At 38.8% G+C, this 22,718-nt stretch overlaps 1 protein-coding gene across 1 annotated transcript in view; it reads left to right on the top strand.

Moving 5' to 3' along the window:
* PPIL2 (peptidylprolyl isomerase like 2) overlaps positions 1-22,718 on the top strand; it is a 73,216-nt gene that overhangs the window by 40,850 nt on the left and 9,648 nt on the right. Inside the window, exons 12-15 of the mRNA XM_026859827.1 lie at positions 5,096-5,185; positions 6,590-6,623; positions 15,528-15,645; positions 18,290-18,346. Of these exons, the coding sequence (XP_026715628.1) occupies positions 5,096-5,185; positions 6,590-6,623; positions 15,528-15,645; positions 18,290-18,346 (299 nt within the window). The remainder of the gene's footprint in view (positions 1-5,095; positions 5,186-6,589; positions 6,624-15,527; positions 15,646-18,289; positions 18,347-22,718) is intronic.

Genomic DNA, 22,718 nt, shown 5'->3' with positions numbered 1-22,718 from the left:
GGAAATACTATGGACTTCCCACAGTGATATTGTCCCTGTGTTTTTGCAGTGGGCTTTGTGGAGTTCTTTTGTCCCTCTTGCTCTGAAACAAACGGGAGTGTGCACCTAGTCCATTGGTGCAAAGTGAAGCAGGGTACCTCACATTGCCTTCCAGTGCAGTATTATGCATTGAAATGCACAAAAAATATTTATGTCTGGTTTCTTTTCATGACTGAGTGGAGGGAACAGACATTCCACCTGATAGGTGGTGATTCCTGAAACTGCTCCATTACAGTTGCCTCTGACTAAGCCCTAAATAAAGCCAAGCTTTTATTAGTGTGAATTCTTTCCTGTGAGATGGGTAGGCTATGAAGACTACAGATTGAAAGGAATGGGGAGAACTGAGTGTAAACCTTACCAAATCACCTCTTTATGTGCTCACATATTAGGAATGTTGCTAAAATGAACAATTACGAGTGAAAATGCTCTTTTTAAAAAAAAAAAAAAAAAGATAAGTAAAAGGACTAAAGCAAAACAAAATCCACCTTGCATTTTAAAGGAGATCTATATTTTTAAAAATTGCAGGCTTTGTTTGAAGCCTTAGAAATTTCCATCACTAGTTCATGCTTCTTAGTAGCGGGATTCTGGCATTTGTGTGATAAGATGAAGGCTGTAGAATGTGATTTTAATTTGTGAGGAAGGAGCTTTTCATTATTTCTGCTTTGAAACATAGGGTTAATGAGCATATACCAAGGCTCTGTGGTTTAGTGCAACTACTACAGTTCATCCAATTTAGAGAGACAAAAAAGAAATAAAAGGGAAGTGGAATTAGCACAAGGAAATTATACAGATGTGTGAATGACAGCTTCTGAATGGTTAGTGTGAAATTTCTCTTCAAGGTTCATGCGGATCCTCAAGGGATGGAGCATTTTGAAATGATTACCTCTTCACATAGTAAAGCCTTCTTCCTTGCAGTCATGGCAACAACTCAGAAGCTCCTCTCTTTTCCCATCTCCTGTACCTTGGCAACAGGAGTGCCGCAGGTTTTTAATCTACTTTTGGTTGGCTCTTCAGCTGCCCAATACAAATTCTGAGTTAAGGTAACTTTTACAAATGTAATGACCCATTTTAACTGATGAGAAAGGAGAGCTGCAAACTGAGAAATCAGGTAGTGACCTGGCTTGGTTTGTCTTACTCCTCAGGTCTCAGGATGCAGCAAGTGAGATGAATTTTGCCTGGTTTAGAGCCACGCCTGCTGGCAAAAAGGAAACTAAAATTGCCTCGGTTAAATCTGCATTTCTCCTAGAACTTTATAGTAAAGTGTCAGGGTTGTTTCTGGTTTGCTTTGGTTTTCTAAATTGTATATTCTTTTCTTCAGTGTTTTCCGCAGTATCCTTGATTTCTCATCAGCCTCTTGTCACTGCTGTGTTTGCATGGTCATTCTTAGTAGCAGCCTCTCTTTAATCCTGAAATTTGTCTGGACCTAGTAACTGGTAGAGTGTTGGCATTTCCATGTAGAGTTACCTACTAAGTGTGTTAGCTAAATGGAGACTTAAACATAGTTATGAAACCATTGGGCTGTTGCCCCATTAAATATACATGTCTGTGAGCCAAGCAAAGCATTTGTGTCATCTTCTGGGATAAGTATTCTTCTGGATTCCTGTCTCAAACCGTTTATTAAAAAGTTACCACTTGTCTTGGGTGTGAATTTTCAACAGTTGAAAGACAGTTATCTGGCATCTACAAAGTAAACAGAAAGCATGGTTGGAGCAGGAGACTCATTTTTGGTGTAAGAAAGATTTTTTTTTTTTTTTACTGTTTGTCATTTGGAGAGAGAAGTGTCTTTAAGTTGAAGGACATCATAGAGAGACACTTACATGGTTCCAACTTCACCAAAAAAATGGAGCATTTCTCAGGGCTGTCCTGCCACACTCTTTGGACAGAAAAGCCTTCCACAGTTTTTAAATTTGACTTCTTAGGACTATCACTGCATCATTCTGAGAAGGTATTGCAGTAGATTTAAAAGATAACCTTTTTTCTGTCGGTGGCTTTCAGATCAACCGGTTAACAAATCAAGGTGGCATTTTTCCTTTACTCTGTTACATGTAAGTCTAAGTCATAGTCAGCAGATTAAAATAATTTAAATCATTTCCTGCTTAATATAAAAGGAATAAAGAGGGATAAGTTAGATGCTGCTGTTGAGGTCAGTTTGAGACAAGAACAGCCAGGAGTAAAAAGAAAGCCCGGAGCTCATTGTCAATAATGAGGCAACAAGAAACAGGCATTGCTTTCTGGGCTTCTGCATTTCCAGGTGCCTTGACCATCCCCTCCTCCTCTAGAAATGGTGTCAGGCAAGTGGTGTGGAAGAAGTTTCTGAAGAAATAGACAGTTTGGCATTCCAAGACTGTGAGTCTGACATCTTCAACAAGGTCTTACACTCAAATAACAAAGGTTTGTTTATATATAATTCTCATCAGTCTTTGTAGTTGAAACAAAGACTTCAAAGAGTGGCCTTGTTTATATGGTCAATACAGAACGTAACTTCATTATTGAGGACCTGTACCTTCCCCATAAACCTCAAGCCTTTTTCTCCTGCTTGGACAGGATGCTGCTTTAAAAAGTCCCTGAAGTGTGCTTGGCAGTTTGAGATCTGGCAAGAACATTAACTACTTTGAATAAATCAGATACTCTGAGCCAGATATTCCTGATCAACTGCATGACTGAAACTGGGGTTTATTACTGATTGAATGCAAACCTTTTTATTGTGTCTATTAAAAAGCACCATAAAAGGTAATGGCAATGTTGCTAAGGAACTGTTTACCTGCCAAATGTATCTGTGTGATGCATGACGTGACCATGGGAACCAGTTTAGTGGCAATTAAAAGAAAACCTTGCAGTGAAATGATTATTGTGTGTATACTAAATATTTCTGTAGTTGTATTTGAAAATCTTGTTTCTGGGGAAAGGTATAATAACTAGAAATCCGTATAGAGAGAAGGGTCACCATAGGGCCTGCATAAAAAATACATCACTAGAGTCAGGTTTTTTGATGTATATTTTACAAATCATGTTTTGAAAATAAATAGGAAATCTGTATTGGGTTATCAACTTTGTGCAAATTTAAAACAGTATGGTATGTACTCCTAGGGGACGCAGTCTTTTGCCTGATTTCATTTTTTTGTAAAAAATTAATTAAAGGTTGCCCTATTCCCCCCCGAGAACTTATTAACTATGTCTCTCTCTCCAAAGAGTGCTTGGTTCTCATGAGATAAAGTGCCTTAGGCTAAAAGCTGCTGATTCCATTTCTGATTCCTAAAGAAATTTTTTTAACTTATTTTTATCCTTGCTGGCATGTTTCATGCGTGATAACTAATAGCACTACATTCAGATCAAAGCTGTTAGGATTTTATCTTATAAAGGAAGCATACACTGCACAAATGATTCTTCAGGGGTTTAATTTTACTTGAAAGGTTATGTACAAAGATTATTTTCAAGCATATATGTCCAATTCAAAGAAAATTTTTCAAATTTGCTATAAACATTTAAACTGTAGGAAAACCTGCTATTGCTTGAAACAGTTTTTATGGAATATATATACTTATGAGTTGCCCTCAGGATGCTACCAAAATAGATGTCCTAGTGGCATTCTACCATAAACCCATTATGGTATCATTAACATTTTATCCCAGTAGTGAATTATATAGGAAACCTGAGATAATAGTTGGTGTAAGATTATGTTAGAATTTATTTTTCCAGTTACGGCCCAGCTGACAACTGTCGTCTATATCTGTGTAGAGTAAGTGAAAAGGAATCATTATGAAGAATCTATAACGGCAGGTAGAGTTTGTTTGGATAACTGAGAAACATTTCAGTGTCAATAAAATGGGGTGCAAATGATTGTGCTTCAGATGAGAATATATAGAAATTTGAAGTTCTGTATGGTTCCAGATGAGTACTTGTATGGATCTGCTTTAAAAAAGATAGAGATTATCTCATCCTTAAATGATTGTAATTGGGCTTTGCCTTATTTTTTTGCTTTTAAGTCACTTCAGGTTGCATGGTTCAGTCTTGCTCTGTCTCTCTGCAGCTCTGACCAAGAATGATGTCATAGCAGTGCAAAGTGAATCAGTCAGTGTCTTTCAGAAAGAGCCTTAAGTCTTGTGTGTGTTCATTTACAGACATTGCGACTCATCCTGGGGCTTTACTTGCAAGCAACAATAAGGCTATTTTCAAGGCCTATAACAACTTGTGATTAGTTATAAATATTCTTTTGTAAAACTGGAATATATTTATGCACATAATCCACAGTAGGTTGGAAAACATGTCCAAGTATAGAAAACAGGCTGTTTCTGTACTTGTATTTGTACATCTGAAAGTATTTTGGTATTGCAGAGAAGAGAATCCGTACAATTACAGTGGAAGGATAATTAGGTAGACAGTTCAGGTTTTTCAGAAGGTACTGTTTGAATGCCATGGCTCATAAATTCAAATAAATAGCTTTAATTTGCACTGTAAAAAGCAAATTAGAAGTTGGCAATATATTTAGCATCTTTTTTTTTGAGATTTTTGAAAACAACTTGTCTTTTTTATTTTTCCTATGATCCATGACTTGTGAGGTCAGTCCCATTTTTAGTTCCAAGTGTAAAGAGGACCAAATGCTTCTCTCCCAGTTACCTTCAGTGTGCTCACTTTGAAATAGTGGAGCAGAGAAGTCAGGTTCTTTCTTACTCTGGGAAATTATCTTTTCTTGGTACTAGAAGTACCCCTTTGGAATAGGATTATGATACACTGCTGGGAGCTAAGTTACTTGAAAGTCTGTGAGCTTACCTGCTTTCACCATCATTATGTGTACTGGGAGCTCACATTATCTGAGCTAGTGTTCAGCAGTTCTTGGTGTTAATTGGAAGGTCTGGGTTTAATTTATTTAACGCAGTGTGTGTCTAAAAGAGCATATATTATACTTTTATTTTCCTCTAATCAGAGGCTCATTCCTCTTCAAGTCCTGCGCGATTGTTTCTTTGTAAGGCACAAATGAAAAGTGATTCTTGTAAGCAGTGTAATGATCAATTTAATTGTCTAAAGGTATTGCTTAATTAAAACTTCATTTGTCTTTCAGACACCCCGAACATGTGAAAACTTTATCAAATTGTGCAAGAAGAACTATTATGATGGAACAATTTTTCACAGATCAATTCGTAATTTTGTGGTGAGTACTGAACAAATACTGCGTAATGCACAATATATGATGTCCTCAAATATTTATTTAGCTTAATTCAGTTTTTCTTCCATGCATGACAACTTGCAATATATTAAATATACCATCAGAATTGGGATTGTCCTAACTTACTAAATTTGTACTTAGTAGTCTTACTAACAACTGTCTCTGACTAATAGTGTCACTTGGAGCATCAGTGCGTTTAGTGGTGCTTTTGCTGGCATTCCAGACAAAGCCTTTGAGAGTCATTGCCTGAGCACATAGCACTTGTTATCTTCCCCAAGCTGTGGGTGGGTGGTTAATGAACAGGAGAGAGAGATGGGGAGGGATGGAGGGGGAAAGGGAGAGAGAGAGAAGTGCTAATTTGGATAAGTAATGCTGTGGCCAGTTGAAATCCCATTCAGATGAAACTTTAGAAAGCAGCTGAATTTCTGTTTCAGGTTATGGTACTTGAATACTGTCAGATCATCCTTTCTTGTGTGTGCCCAGGCTTTCTTTGTGAAGGAGTTAAAGAGTGCCTAGTGAACCAAAAAGTTAACTTTGATAGTCAAAGCTCTTTATTTACATAGGTATGGTCCAGGCAGCTTGGGATATTGTAGCTGTCCTGTTACTTCCTTTCAGAAGAATTAATAACCTGATCCTGAAGGCAGAGCACATCTTTCAGAGGACATCACTGAATGTTACATTCTGTCCTGTCATCCTTAAAAAAAAGATTTTTTTTTTCTTTTGACAGTCCTGGATATCTCAGTTCATAGTTAAACTCACAATTAAAATTGTGCTTGTGTGCTATTACTCTAAAACTAGTCATGTCACGCTCCATCTACTGGCATTAGAATATAGAATATTATTTCTGTAGATCTTGCATGTATATAGAGGGATTAATTTTGTGGCTGAAAGATTGTTTTCACATGAGGATTTTCTCTACTGCAAATAATGGGGGGGGATACTGGGAAATTCAGATTCAAATGCAGAAAATATTCCATATTCCCTCATTTCTTGCCTTCCCATCATATGGAGAATTGTTAGCAAAATGTAAAGCATTTTCAGTTTCAGAAGCAATGCATCATCATTTAAAAAGCAGGTTATGACTCAGCACATAATAGAAAGGATGATTTGGTTAACCCATTTGAGACTGTTTATTTTCCCTATTTACCCACAAGAGACTTATTATTTTTATAAAACTGTCGTTCTGCCCTCAGATAAGTAATGTAGGAGCTGACAGCCAGCTGATAAAAGAAGCTCCAAATAAGTGATAATGGTTTCCTTGTTGCTAACTTGTCAACGTGACACAATATAGAAGGAAGAAAATTGAGCAGAATTGGCTTTTATGGCTTGTATTTAATGTCTTTCACACAGATATGTATGTAACCTATTGATGTATTTTTAATTCTGCAGATCCAAGGAGGTGATCCAACTGGAACAGGAACAGGTAAGGTTGAGTTTGAATCAAGTAAACTGTTTTCACTTCATGCACTGTGTTGTTACATTCTTTTTCAGACACCTTGTAGATTAAAATTCTCTAACTGATGATATGTGGTACACTGTGAGTATTTCTACTTTAAAGCAGCGGTTTTATTGCTGTATTTTTATGACCATTTTAACTATGCTCAAAATCTCATCCAGTATATTCTCAGTCTAAAACTTGGGCACTCTTCCATGCAGAATTCTTGTTGGGTCTTTGATTCCTTTTTCTTTCAGAAAATAAATAAAATTATAATGGTTTTACAGCTGGCCTTCCAGGGCAAAGAACAAAGGAAGAAACACATTCATGCAAAGTTGCTTTCAAATTCAGCGTTAATGAAATACTTGCGACCTGCCTTGGAATTAGTGAATGGCCAGATACCATCTGTTCTCGCAGCTAGTTGCCTTGTAGAGCTCAAGCTGCTCTTTTTCTAACTTCTAGGGATCAGTGTTAGTAAATTCTTCTGCCTGTTCTTTCTCCCTTAGTTGGAGATCTGCATAAAAGTTGTTTCAGAAATGGTCAGGACATGTAGAAGCTGAAGGGTTCTCAGAGCATTGCCCACCACAGTAGATATGTCATGTAATATGTCTAGTTGCTGCCGTAAATTTGCTCATTTTCCACTTGCACCTTTAATCTACCCACTTGTAGGTGTCACCAGCCTCTGCAGCTCCTTGCCCAGTCCTGTGGGGTTCTGTGCATTTTTGTTCTAGTTCATACATGTGTCACTTATATATGCAAGCTATATTATTCTGTGTCCTCACAGGTCATCCAAAAAGGATGTCTTTGTAGTTATTAAATACTTTAGCTCTATTTACTTTGTAAATAATTTAGTGTGGGTTGCCCAACCGCTTTTCTTCTGTTGCATGCAATAATCAACAGTCACATACTCTAAGACTGGGGACTAGTTAAAGGTTCTGTGTTTTGCTGGCAAAAGCCCTTTAATAAGTTTTGTTGCCATATATACTTGGACTGTCAAAAGAAATGTGATTTGATTTTGTTATAAGGAAAGTTTCAGTTCAAGTCCCAAAAGACATAATTAGGAACATCTTTTAAAATGAGAAATTAAAGAGGTGTCAGGAGATGGGAGAAATTTAATGGGTTGACTCAGACACCTTTCACCCTTGTAGGGTGGAGTTCAGATCCTGCTGTGGAATGAAAATTAACTTGCTGGTGTCATTTTTGTCTCTATTTGTGAAAATGGTAGAAGTATTGTAAGACAGCACAATTAAGAGTTGGCAGAGGACTGGCAGTGCAGCTGCACTGAAGGTCAAGACTCAGCTCTACTGGCAAAGCAAGTAGGAAGTAAAATGCAAATTAGCCCATAGGAGAAAAAACCTCCTATGTATATCCTTTTCTTTTAAAAAAAAGAGTGTAATGACCTCTAGTCTTTTCCATCTTGTTTTTCTCCTTGTCATTCTTAATTAAATATGAATATATTGCAGGTGAGATGTCTCGCAAACATCTGTCAAAACTAGTGAAGTTCTAATGAAATGGACATTGTACACTCAAATAGATAAGTGTTGCAGATTTTTAGACTATTTGCAGTTATTGTAGAGACCAAATGCTACAACTATCTTTTTTGCAACCAAATGGTTTTTATTTTTTGAAGACAGCTGAATTATACATATCCTTACTTAATCACTTATTGAATATGATAATATCAAAAGAAATTGTTGTAAATTGACATTTCTACTAGATTTCTCTTGAACTGTCATGGCTGTGTGTTTAATACTTACTTAAATGAAGCTGCTTAGACAGTTCACAGAGTGCAAGTAGTCTGTCAGGATTTGTTCCTGACCACCTGATAGATTCTGGGCACTTGGATGTGAGGCAGAAATTTCACCTGCATCTCATGCCACTGTCTGTCTGGCTTTGTTCTCTACACAGCAGTGTGGCCAGAGGAGGGCACAGCTTGGCAGCAGTGTAAGAGTGTGGCAAATGTACTGATACTCTCCTGGGCTCCTGTGGTGTAAAAATTTTGGTTTGCACATTATTAATGTGATCGATCACAAACATTCCTGTTAGGAAAGCTTTGGAGTTAAAGCACTGGGATTCAGTACTTTTTTACCTGGGTCTTGTATGTTATTTGCAGTATAAATTCCCTTTTTTATTCCTCCTGGCAGCTGGAGGGAATTTCAGTATTTCTTTGACTCACTGCTTTTTAGAAGAAAAAAAATTAAAAGATACATATTTGAAAGCTAAAAAGTCTGTAAGATTTAATGGTCTTTAGAGGTTCAGAGGTTTACTGGAGGAGTAAATAACTTGACTTCTGTAATATCAGAGAAGCATGTGAGAATAGAACAGGGCTTTCTTCCCAGATATCTCAGCTGGCAATAGGGAAGACTATTTGGAGGTTACCTTTTAAATGCCAATATATTAAACTGACAGAATTGTTTGCTACAGCCTTTTGTAAGAAGATTTCCAAAAAAAAAGAGCATCCTTTGTTTCCTCTTCCACACAGAACCTTCTGCTTTAACTGAAATTTTCTGGCTAAGAGGTTTTGGATGGTTTTTTGTTTGTTTGTTTAAAAAAACCCTGCCTTTTCCAAACTGGTATGTGGAAGGTGCATTAAGCCTGTATATATTTTTGTTATATTTATTTAATTATTCACATTCATCAGCTCAGGAACTAGAACAGACTTGTTCAAAAATCTTTCCACCATTTGGTTTCTGTCATCTTGACATTCATCCCATGTTCAGCAACAGGTGTCAGGTTTATGGTTGCAACACCCAAATGCTTAGATGATCACCCACTCCATTGCTAACTAAGCCCAGGACAGTTTGGCTTCTGGGTGGATTTGGACACATTCAGTACAACATGACCTAAAGTTACATGTCATATGTATGTAGACTGCAGCTGTGCTCTCGGCTCACCTAGATAATTGTGCTTGTGTTTTGGAAACAGATGTAAAACACCAAGCTGATTGTCACTGACTGTCCACTTCCATGGCTACCCCAGCTGAAAAGTCCTATCTGATCCTTACTTCTTTTTTATTTGTTTTGCAGTACCCCAATGTGTCCTTTTTGAGTCTCTTTTTAGACTATCATAAAAGTAACTGTGACGCAGCAGACACATGAAGGACAAGTGATTCCTGGTACTCAGCAGTTAACCTTGAGATGGAGAGGGGTGGAAATAAACATTATTGCATCTAGAAGTTGAGATACCATACAGAGAAAAGACTAGGAAATACAGTTTTACCTTAGCTTGGCTGGCGGACCTGCATTGCCAAAGCAGTTAGATATACAGTCCTGTAAGGTTGACACTGATTTAGAGAACCAAACTAATTTTCTACAGCCTTCAACTTAATGTTTCATAAGACTACTGGAAGACATTTTGTTGTGCTGCAACAGCTTATTTCTTTTCTAACAAAATAACCACCCATAGAGGCAGTATTCCGAGCAATAAGCTGAGTCATGGTCATTCTTTGTAATGATTAATTATTTGAAAATGAATTTTAGATTTGTGATGTATCTCTTTTCCTGCTGTTCATAACAACTAAGTGGTTGAACATTGTGAGTAATTCTGTCTAACTCATGCTAGTGCAAGGGGAGCAGCTGCTCTGTATTTTCAGTGTTCCAAATAATAGAAGAAAATTTGCATGTAGGAAAAATAGATTTAATATTCTAAACCCTTTGAATGCAAAAAGGGAAAACTACACGCAAAGCATTACACTTTCAAAGTGGCACAGGCAGTTTTCAGCTACTCTTACATGCAACCTGTTGGAAGGTCTCATGAATCAACTGATGTGTGCCTCTGTCCATTCATGAATGCAGGAGGGCACAAAGGTGTCATCTAATAGCTGTAAAAATCCAAGATAAAATACCACTGGTAGATGGGAATTACATTTTGGATGGCAACAAGCAGGGCAAAGCACATTTTTTTTCACCTCCTCTGACCTGCTGATAGCAAAGAGACTGTGGACAAACTTGGTCAGTTCTGTGAGATTTCCTAACAAGGCAAGTTCCTGAAATGTAACCCGGTTTAGACCCTTTTTCTTGCATGATTGAGGCTCAGCAAAAAGGCAAGAGCAAGGCCTTTTTATCTCGCAATATACTCCTTTTAGAATGCAGCCCTTCTGAAAATACAACCTCTGGTATGTGGGGCTAAAAGTACCATGTCCTCTTATCTGAAGGGAGAGAAGCACTTACTGGCTGAGCTAAGGCTTTCATATTTGCAAAATGATTCAAGAGTCTCACTTGGAAAGCTCTACAGAAGTGTCAGATGTTATTATGTACCTCGTTGTTCCAAATGACAAGAAGAAAATTACAGAAAGTAAGCCATCATTTTTGTGAATCAGAGCCCTCCCACTTCCTTACCACTGCTTAGCAATTTTTATGCCAGAAAAAGGAAGGATTTATTTAAAATCACAACTGTCATGAATGATGATTCCCAGCCCACACCTGGTTTTTGGAATGCTACATTTCTGAAGCTTTAGGTGCATCTCTCAGCTCTTTGCAGGGAAGTTGTACAACTTCTGTAATTTTACAAAAAAAAAATTACTTTCTAAAGAAATGCCTTTAGAAGGAACAAAGACTACCAAAGAGTTAAGCTGGTTTAGTTCAAAAGACAATCTGAAAATGTGGCTTTTTTCTCTATAGTTGCTAATGTGTGATTGCTTCAGATGTCAGTTTAGATCTATTCACCTTTCCACTACCAGCAGATGCAGATACAAGACTGAATAACTAACTGTGCCTCAGTTACAAGCTAAATATATCTTGCCACTCTAGATAGCCATGGAAATGATGAATACAGTCTAATTTTTTCTATGAGCTATGTGGTCGGTCTGATTTCATCTCTGTGTGAGAATTAGCTAAACACCTCTTTAATTTAAGAGAATTTTTCTCTTTTATTAAAAACGTGTGGAAGTGGCTCCCAGCTGCCTTCAGCTTTGAATCTTGGGTATGCATGTGATTCTTATTTTACAGAAATGTGCAAAAACTCCTTCTGGCTGCTGATTGCTTTGTCGTTGCACAGGTTAAATGCAGTTAGAAGGCCAGGGTATTTCCATGAGTGATCCCAAGTACATTTCTAACTGTGCAAACAGGATACTCGCCATGTGCAGGGTTTTAAGTACTGCTCCCTTTTGGACTCCCAGCACCAGTCCAGCCAGTGGCAACACCTGTGTGGGGCCATGGCTGCTGCCACGTGAACCCCCTTGATTTTTAGCACAGAATTTTTTTCCAGCACTTTTGGTAATAGGATCTCAGAAACATTTGCACGTCCAGTAGGCACACAGCTCCACTGTGACAGAAGATAATCTTATCAGGGGGTAAGCTGAGAGGAAGGTGAAGTGACAGGCAGTGCTGCCAGCTGTGAATCTAACACCCAGAGTCAATTCTTGTTTGCCATGGGCTTTGCTTGTAGGCTGGTACGTCAGCTTCGAGGTGAGGTTTTTGCATCATCGTGATTCCATATATAGTCAGCGGTGATCTGTCTGCTCTCAGAGGAGGATTTGGGAATATAAGGAGGAGCCTCCTCTCTTTATGGCATATACCAGGAGTGTAACATGAGAGGGCTAGAGCTAGACAGTGTGACGGTCCCACCTCCTCTGTCTGTCTGCATCCATTCTGCTTTCAGAAAATGAAGAAGACAGCACAGCTACACCTCCCATCTGCGTTGAGAATAAGCACAATAAAATTCTCTAGGTACTTCCGAAGGCCTCCTAGTTATTAGTAGGAGGTTTGGAGCCTGTGAGTAATTTTTCCAAGTTTACATTGAACTCTACCATAGAGAGCAAAATGTAAGGATCTAAAATCCCTGTTCCAGAGCCCCCTGGCTGAGCATTTTGCTGTCATGGCAGTAGATTAATGAAGGATCTATGTACTTAATCTTCAGAGAGAAGGTGATTCTAGTTTTCAGTAATGAAAAAAATGTATACATTTAACTTGCCATCTTCAGGCTTGCTCTGTCTGGTCCTGCTTCAAGCAGATACTTGAAGCCTGGAATGATTCCAGAGGTTAGCAGGAGTTTGTCAAGCAGCACATTCAGGCTATTTTTGATTTAAGGAGAATACACTGGGGGGGGGGAGGGATGGGGGTGGTTTTGGTTGTTTTGTTTTTTGTTTTTTTTTAAAAAAAGTATTCTTAAATCCAAAATTTGGATTTTTTTCTTTAAAAAACAACAAAAACCCAAACCAGTTCCTCTACTGCTGTCTCGCTGCCTTTGCAGTGTCTCCACCACCTCTTGCCAGTCCGTGCTGCCAGGCCTCCACAACACTTCAGCTGTGTCCTTTATAGGAACGTCTGGCCTTTAGGCGAATGCTGCACAGGCCATTCCCTGTTCCTGCCTGCAGCTCCCGGCAGACAGAATTAGCCTTGGAAACAGCTGTATGGCAGACAGAGAGGGAGGCAGGGACTGGATCTTATGCTGTAATTATCTACTAAAATATTAGCACTTATTTCCAGAGATCTGGAATGAACCAAAGTTAGCCTTCATACATATGAGATTAATTCCGACCTGCAGTGTATGATCTGAACTGAAATCATGCAAAAATAAATATTTCAAAACCTAAAGATCATGGCTCACTGCTCCTGTCTGCAAGCTCTTGGGTCTGGTTGCTTGTTGTGTCAGAAAGAGAGAATGTCTCTGTCATTCACAGTTTTTCTCTTTCCTTTTGAATTATTTTTCTGACCAGCGAAGGCTTCAGGGTTGATTCCAGCCTCTTTCAGCAGCTTGACAGTGCTGTAATTCAGCATCAGCTGAAAGCATATGAAGGGTGTAACAGACTCAAGGGTTTGGCCACTTAACTGCTGTGTACCATCTCAATGGATGTGTTCATGTTTGCATATCATCTGAAAATTTCTCGACAGCAAACACTCCATTAGGTTAGGACTCATAGCAAGCGCATCTGCTTTACAGATAGTTAGGAGTTCCTTCAGGAGGTCCTTTGAAGAAAAACTATGTATTTCTCGAAGAGAAGTCCAAGTGAAGTTTGTTCCTCTGGCCATGGCAGAGAGCAAAAATGCAGGGCCGGAAGCAATGGCACTGCAGCAGCATGGTGGTGTGGCGGAGAGCGTGTCCCTGGTGCTGCCCCGCCAGGCCAGATCGAGGCGGAAAGGTGAGAAATGTGAAAGGCAACAAAGGAAAGAGAAGTGGTGCACAGGGTGTGGTGCTGTTGATGGGCAGTGGGTCTGCAGGCTTTGCAGGTGTGTTTCTAGGTTTGAGCAGCACTTGTTGGCATGGAGCCTCGCTATATTCTGAGTGTAACTTGTTTATTTACTGACCTACAGGAACTTTGTTTTTCTGAACAAGGCAGGTAACTAAGGCACCGCAGAACTAATCTCTCTTAGCAAACAGGGAGATTCATTAGCAAAGAAAATTACTGGCTTCTGGTAAGACATTTTCTAATAGGTTGAACACTTTGGGTTTGGCTGGAATAGCTGGGTTTTGAATCCATCTTCAAGACAGTAGAGCAGGCTGCAGCTGTAGCATATCCCTTTCACCCACTACCAGAAGAGATTGGCACATGGGATCAAGCTGATGTAATTTAGCTGACTTTAAAATATTCAATAGCCAAAGATTGCTGAAGTAATCACTCCTCCTCTGCTCCTGATTACAGAAAATCCCTACAGGGTTTGTCCCCTTCTGCTGCTCTTGTCAAATTGCAGAGCAGGCAACACTCAAACTCTATTAATAGGTCTTTTGAACATGCTTAATTGGGTTTTTAAGTGTGTTGGTTTCTTCCAAAATTTCTCACTTACTTAGTTCCACTTGCAGCCATCCACCTGTGATGCTTTGTTTTCGTGGTATCCTCTGAAACTCTTTTCCCATTTGGTGCACTGTTGCGATAGTCTGCATAAGGTTTTCAGTAGGAGCCTGTTTTCTTCCTCAGTTTTCTCTCTCCTTGCCTGTGCAGCCATATCATCCAGTTGCTTTTCTGTATTACATGTGCGAATTGCTGTTGAGCACTACAGATCCTTTACTAACCTCCTGCCTCACAAGTGACACAAGTTACTCTAGAGGATCCTTGAGTTAGTTCTGCAGATGGGCCAGTCTTGCTGCCTGTTTGGGTAGTTTTGTTTGGTTTATTTTTAATGCTATCCTAAGGTGAAATATTTTTTCATGGTCTGTCAAACAAGATTATGGATTTGACTGTAAAACTATGACTCATCTTGGCCTTCGTTTTTCTTATTAAGAATGATCCTGAAGAAAAGTGCAAATGAAAATGTCAAATCTGTCATAAATAATGTAAAAATGACAACCAGGAGGAGAGGTCTCCCAGACCCTAATTCTATCCACAAACACAGAAAAGAAATCAGTTTTGGAGAACTTAGTTCATGGCTTGTGCAAAGTTTTATCATCCTTTTGACTTCATTGAGTTTAAATGTTTACATCATCCAGGTGTCTAGTCCAAATATCTAACTTTTGCCTTTTATTTTGGAGGAATGTATGTCATATTTTTTTATTGTTTACCAGGAAGCATTTGAGTGTATTAAGCATTTGAGCTTATAGCTCCTATTCTTAGTTGATTCTATTTCATCTCCCTGATATTTTATTTCCAAAAGCAATGTTATATTCAGAGTGCAATTAAACTAATAATTCTTTGATCTATGTTTTGTCAGGAAGACACTTTAAAGATTGAATGTCTCAAAAAAGAAAAATTATGGTGGACCAGCAGTAAGAAATTAAATCCTTGACAGTTCTTCAGCACACAATATGTAATGGTGCTGATAAACAGTCTGGTCTGTTGCAGTTGATAGTGTGGGGACACAGAATTGTGTTGCCAGTTACAAACATCTGATTTCAAGGGCATGCTCAGATACTAGCCAGTGCTAAGGATGAAACCTTGAATTTAACGTCAATGCCTGTTATAAAATGTAATGAGAAACTAATGAAAACAAAGATTTCTTCTGTCATCTTTTCTCTTTTAAGGAGGAGAATCTTACTGGGGAAAACCTTTCAAAGATGAATTTAAGCCCAATTTGTCTCACACTGGACGTGGTGTTCTTAGTATGGCCAATTCAGGACCCAACACAAACAAATCACAGTTGTAAGTAGTCACTTGCTTTTTGTGTTTTATTGTTTCCCTCTAGATATTGTGTCTTACTCTGTTCAGAAAACAAATACGACATTTTGCAAGCTACTCTTTAAAGTTCAGTCAATTGAAATGTTCTGTCAAGTGCTGCATATTGAAATCAGGGTAGCTACAACTGCTGTTACCCAAGCTAAAAGCAAAGTGACACACAGCAAGAAGACCTGTGGGTTTATTGTATCATCATTAATTTGACTTTTCTGTTTCTATGACCTGAGGTTTTTGTTCATTTTTATCAGTGTCCCCCCAGTTTTATCCCCGTAAGATCATTACACCTCTCCGCTCTGTTTAAATTTGGCCCTGTGTTGAACTTTTTGAAAGGGCTTAATGAAATGAAACATATACTCTGTGGAAATATTGCTTCTTTTTACTCACGATTTTAAATAAATGAGAACAGTTCTGCACTGTTGAAATGTGTAGAACCCAGACGTGGCAGAGTGCAGAATCTTGGATTGGGAATGACTTGGCTTTCAATGTACAAAAACAGAATGAGGACTAAAATGAGGAAAAAATGAATGAAGAAGCAGGAAGAACAACAGATGAAATTTAAATATATTGAAGCTCTAATAACCTTCTTTATGTGTGACATCAGTATTGTTTGTCTGCAGACTTTTGAAAATGTTCTGTGTCACTTTGAGCCAGCTATTGGCTGCTCCTTAAGTACTGTAATAGAAAAAAGTTTTACTTTTATTGAGAACCCCTGGAAAGAGAGTGAGTGTGTGTGTACAGTACTGTGTTGGGAGTGGGGAGGGAGGGAACGAGGGGGTTCTTGGTGTTGGTCTTCATGATACTAAGTATTATTACGCTTGTAAACTATGCAGTACTGTGGTTAGCTTTAATTAAACACAAGTGCTTGTCTCAGGGCCTTTAATAAGCTTAGTCACGTACTTAAAGCTCAGCACGTGTTGGGCAGTTTGCAGGATCGAGTTGCTGTAGAACTTATTTTGGATTTGGATGCTATTGCCAGCACTCAGGTGCTAAATTAGGGTAAAGTAGAGGCGCTTTTTTAATTTAAAAAAAAAGGGGGGGATTCTAGAAACAGACATTTCTAGAGATAGTTCATGAGTGATGTGCCATATTGAGTCACATCATCTGCTGCTGTAAATGTGATCATATGTTTCCCTAAAATTTGCAAATGAAATATGAAAACCCTTTATATGTGAAGTCCTTGAGAGACTCCAGCTGCCCGTATTTATAAAGCTTCCTAGGCAGTGTTTAGACAACATCTGGCAACTGTTGTGACCGTAGGAACTGAGTGAATAGCTCTCCATGTAGGTGATAGCCACTGCAGTACAGAGTGAGCTGGGTCCCCTGTGTAAAGTGATGCTCAAATAATGCTCAGGACTTCTCCTCAGGGATCATCCTGAGTTACATTAATTCCATTGTCCTTTATTTTATTTGACTATGGTTATGGATGAGAAGCTTTCTCTGTATATTTGCTACTGCTCAGATTTTTTTTATTACAATGCTACATAACTGACCACCTGATAATCTTAAATACTGGATATCTGGAAATAAAGTGGTGCAGAGAACCCATGCACGGGGCTAAGTTGTAGTGTTTGCCCTGTGTAGGAGTTTGCATTCTGCTCAGCATCTCAAAGCTTTCCTAGGGCAAGCTACGTCTTAATAGATTGTCTGGTAGATTGCAGCCCCTCCTATTTGCAATCATATAACTTCCTGAGACTGTTGCTTATATGGAAAAGTGCCTTTGGAATGCTTATATATTTTTAGCTGTCTCTAATGTAGTGTAACAGATGGAGACAGGGAGGAGAGCCAGCACTGCGTGTCCAGCCAAAACGGGCCATCGTGGTCTGCAGATCACAGCGTGGAAACCTCTGTCTCATACGCTCATAGTCCAAGTCTTCTAAAGAAGCATTAAGCTTTCAAGAAAAGTTTTAGTAATAAAGGTGGATTTGGATTTGTTATTTTAGTTCCCAGGTTTAAGTTTAAAAATGCAACCTCCAAAATTAAAAGTCCTATTAATTAAAAAATAAAAATCCAAGCTTCACAAGTTTTCACTACTTCTGACACTTTAAAGTATTCTTCTGCCATGTTTGTATGTGAAGCACAAATTTGCTCTGTCCAGAGGAGAAAGGGATCACTGACAGGCCAGTTTAATGGAAGAGAAATGAAAAAGTAATTATCTTAAAAGACAGAAGTTTACACTGGCAGAGACCATTGTGTTATATAACTATATTTGCTGGATACAAGCTCCCAACCATGCACATGAAATGTAATTCCCAAGCAGGATGCACATCTCCCTGTCCTGCATGAGCTTCCCAGGGCCTGCATGGCCAAGGAGGAAGATGCTCAGATTAATTTTAGACTTTGTGCAAGTCACCATTCTTAGAGTACTGTTTAGGGATGTTAGTAAGGTGTAAAGATGAGAAGTCAAAACTCCAGAAATCTAAGATGAAACCCATAAAACAGAGAAGTTAAAGGATCTTTGGCCAGTGGGCCTCTGAGAGAAAAGCCAGAGAGGGAGAGGGGCTTGTCTTCTCTCAGAGAGCTTTTGCATACACTTTCTGTTTTTAAGCATTACCGGCTGTTGTTGAGCGTCAATGAGATAATATGCTAACTGTTATGTCTTTATTCTTTCCAGCTTCATCACATTCCGGTCTTGTGCATATCTGGACAAGAAGCATACAGTTTTTGGAAGGTAAGAGAAGGATATTATGAGCAGCAATATAGCAGACGTTCCCTCCTGTGTGTCTGATGCCTGAAGAGGAATCTAGTGACTCTTGCAATTAAACTGGAGCAAAATCCTAGCTCACAATCCAGTTCTCCTGGTCATGAGTACGTGGCCAACATCGTGCCAGTGCCAGTCATCAGACTGTGCCCTTTTTTCCTCCTTCCATCACTGTAAGTTGCCTTACTTCCCTTCTGTGGGTGGCGCTCCAGGGAGTCATGAACAAAGTAATCATCATCCTGCAACCAACCATGTTAATATTTGTGCATGCTAATTTCTGGGACATGAGAAATTACCTCTTCAACACTGCTTTCATCCTCTTATGAGCTGTCAGCCAGGAAATTAGTCATGACAGGGCTGCTCTTCATCATGGCATAGAACATAGAGCTTCTGCATAGGCTGGGTCTTTTGGCCACTTTTATTCGGTTTTTATTTTATTTTTATTTTATTCATGACAGTTATTGTCAGTATAAAATTTGTATGTCTATGTGCATGTGTGTACATACATACATGTTTACGTGTATGTATATTAAGATATTACCAATGCCAAGACAGCAAGGGAACTTCATTCTTTATAAAGAAGTCTCTTCCAAAAGACTTTTCCAGTCAAGCCCTCACATGAATAAGATCAAGTTGTTTATTACAGAAGATAGACCAAAATCTTTATGTTACGGTTTGTTATTTGCTTCCTCTGTTTCAGGTACATGGTATTTATCAAGTCATTCTTAGCTGTTCTATCAAAACCCTCAGCGTAAGGTAGTTCCTGAGGATTTTACAGTCTTTTTAAAATGAAGATTTATTTTTTATTCTTTTCATAGTTTTACCTGTTTGAAAGGCAGCAATTGAAAAGAAATGCATGTACTGTTTACTTTGATTGGATGTCATACAATTGTGCTGTACAATGAAAGTGATACATTTAATCCATCTTCTCTGCCTGTGAGTTCTTGAGGCAGTAACTAGCTTCGTTTTAAACAATTATTTTAGTGCCCTTAGTTCCAGTACTGATAATGCAGTTTCCTTTCTCAGGTCTGTCCTAGAAAAATTTAAAGTTCCTTTGTCATTTGGTGAAAGCAGATAAATAAAGCAAATTCTAATGCTAAAAGCTGAGAGCAAGTATATTCTTGGAGGAGTTACACTACCCCTATCTTAAGACTATTTCATTTAAGCTACAATTTGAGTCCTCCTTGAAAAAATCCCATATGGTACTGCTGTTAACCTGAGCTTGCTGCTCATCAAATAGTATTTGGGTTAGGACACCTCAGCTGAAAATGTGACTGTTCTTCAGTTCTGGATGCAGCATGGCTTCAGTGAGCCGCCTGTATAGTCCTCCAGTGTCTTTGCTGCATTTCCCCAGTGTGCTCCAGTTTTACCATAATTCACTGGGAAGGAATTCAGAGAGTAGCTGAGCTTCCTGTGGAAGGGAGTGTGTTCCCAAAAGCCTTCACATCGTGCGTAACGTCTAAAGTGCCTTATGAGCAAAATAGCTCAAATGATGTTTCACACTCTATGTTGCCCCTTAGAGGGGAATTACTTCAGTCCAAGTAAATCTGGTTAATCGTACATATCAGAGACTTATGCAGTTTTAGCAAAGACTGTTAAGTTTTTAACTGTCCTTGCTGCTACAGAAACCTGAATTTAGTTGCCAGAGTAAAGAAGTGGTGCTGCTTTCTCAGCACTGCAAATATTCTCAGCTGCAATACAAAGGAAAAACTTTTTTAAATTACTGGTTTAGAATCAGATTTGGCTTCCTGTATGAAAAATGAGTGACGTCTTCATATGAACACACAGCAGGTGAATTTTACTCTGGACTCTCTTGCATGTAAATGAAGATTAATTCAAATAATGTAAAAAATGAAGATGCTGGGATAGGTGCAATCCAGTAACTATATTATTCTATAGTTTGAATACTTAAATAATTGAATTTACCTACAAATTTAATATAACAGGCTGTTGTGTGCAGCTCTTGAGATCTATATGTCATCAAAATCCTTCAGATGTTTTTACCTGCATTTGTTTTTTAAAAGCCATAAAAGCCAAAAGACTCCAGAGATTGTATCTCTAGTGAAACTCCAGTTTCAATTTGCTATTTTAGATCCTGGGTGTTTCCAGGATTTGTTGACTGTATCTGATCTTAGACTGTATAGCACAATAATAGCTGGGAAGCATATCTAGGAATAATATCTAGATTTAAGAATAGAATGAACGTATAAAATCAGAATTCTTTGTTTTCATGAATGTTAAATTTAATTGTCTTTAATTGGATGCTTACTGGCCTGTTGTGACTTTCGTATAGATCTGAGATTACTTATTTCAGTTAATACAAAAACCTAAATACTCTGATCTCAACTGTACCCTCAGCTATTTCTGTGTGGCTCTGGTTCATGTTACTGAGTGTCATGTATGTATCTTGGAGAGAAGAATCTGACCTTTTTGTAATTTATATAGAACTTTTCAGCAGGTTTTCCATACTTTGGAGGACAAAAAAGAGTGAAAGTGCAACTATTCCGCACCCCTTTCTCTTTTTGTCCTGTGTGGGATGGAACATTGAAAAGTTCCTTCTCTGGAGTTGCATCTTATTCATGTCCCCACTAGTTTGAAAAACAATTTTTGAATAGTAGCAGCTATTAATGTTGGATGTTTGGCTGATAAGTATCTTTGGAAAACACACCAGCTGCAGGCAGTGGGACTGTGAAGAGGTGGCACATGTCTGCCTTGGTGCACTGGAATTTTCAAGTCTCAGGAGAAGGTTGTGGCTGGAGGACAGGAAAGGCATCTTGCCATGAATGTGCTGCCCACCATGGCAATAATGAGGACAGGTGTTCCTGAAAGTAAGGGAGATAAGTTGTCATGGATTGGGAGCAGAAACAAAGGCAGAGTGAGAGAAGAATGCCTTCCCTCGGAGGTGTGTTGCAGGCTGCATGGATTTCCTGCTCCAGCAGAGCTGCAGAGATTAAATTAGTAATTACCATTTCTAGTAATTACCATTTCTCCTGACTTAGAGAATGCTGTAATTAACATGAAAACTAACTGGTGGCTTTTGTTGGCTTCTAGCTTGCTGGTAAGAGGTTTAATTTAGAAACTCAAATAATATAAACCAACCAACATGCATTTGCTCTGCACAGAGTGGATGAAAAGCATTTTCAGGAGACTGCTGCATGGGGAAGGTCCATGGAGGACTGCTGCTGTCATGGGCTGTGTGCATGGGAGCTCCCTCTTACCCACGCTACGACTGAGAGTTCAGCTGTTGTGTGAGCTGCATGACCTACAGGGATGTTACAGCCAAAACACCAGTATAGGCTCACGTTCCTGTCTTGTGTGCTTTATGAAATTTAGATGCAAGCATATCCCATCCATGTTGCTATTATATTATTTATTGCTTCAGTGGCTCACAGCTTGTGTGGATCAGAGACCTGGTACATTTGTCCTTTATAAGCAAAAATAGAAACATAATCTCTGTCCCAGAGAGCTGGGTAAGTAGAAAAGAAACTGCATAAAACAGGGTAGTCACCATAGTGACCCCTTTCAGCCTCCCTTCCACCAACAGTTTGCATTTTATTCAGAACCAGGGAAAAAGAAAACCCTAGGAGAAATGAAATGGCTTTGTGGATGTTTTGGGGTAGCCTGTTCCAAAGCTAAAGGGACACATAAAAAATTGCATGTTTAAAATAATAGTGGAAGGTGATTGAGCCATGCTGATCGGCATGAGGAGAGAAATGGTGTCTCTGAATTTTGGGTGACTTAGGACAAGCAGGGCAAGATGAGCTTGAAAATGAGGCCAGGTTGGAGGTATGTGGTGTGATAACAAGAAGTGCTGTGGTCAGAGTGGCAAAGCTGGAAATGATCTGTGTGTTTATTAGAGCATCACCTGTGTTTGTCAAGAATGGAGAACAGGATGTGGCAACTGAGACAGGAGATGAGTATATGGAGGACAGTTTTCCCTTTTGTACGTGGCTGCATGTATCTGTTTACACAGATAACTTTTAACTATCTCTTGAGGTTTCTGCCGCTCATTCTTCAATTCTCTTGTTCCCAGAAATAATGAACAAGGTGATTTGGGAAACTTAGTCTTCTCTTTTCTTCCCTCCTTCCCTTGTCAGATGCTTTTGTGGAAGATAGTTTCTTTCCCTGGATAAGTATCACTGTAGTAAGTATTCCTTAACCTGTTTAATGATTGCTACTGTAATTCAGTACAGTGGGGCAATGAGAGTAACTCTTGTTCTCTAAAGTAACTAGCTACATAAAACAACCACCAGGCGTTATTCTGTTGCTCAGGTATGGTTAAGTAACACACAGTGTCTGTTTCCACTTGTAACATTCCTGTATGATTTGAAACAGTGAACCC

Source organism: Athene cunicularia (assembly GCF_003259725.1).
Source record: "Athene cunicularia isolate RWA chromosome 15 unlocalized genomic scaffold, athCun1 chr15_part1, whole genome shotgun sequence".
In the NCBI taxonomy this organism is placed as follows: domain Eukaryota; kingdom Metazoa; phylum Chordata; class Aves; order Strigiformes; family Strigidae; genus Athene; species Athene cunicularia.
Note: the sequence above shows the minus strand (reverse complement) of the source record. Positions and strands in the feature narration are given on the sequence as shown.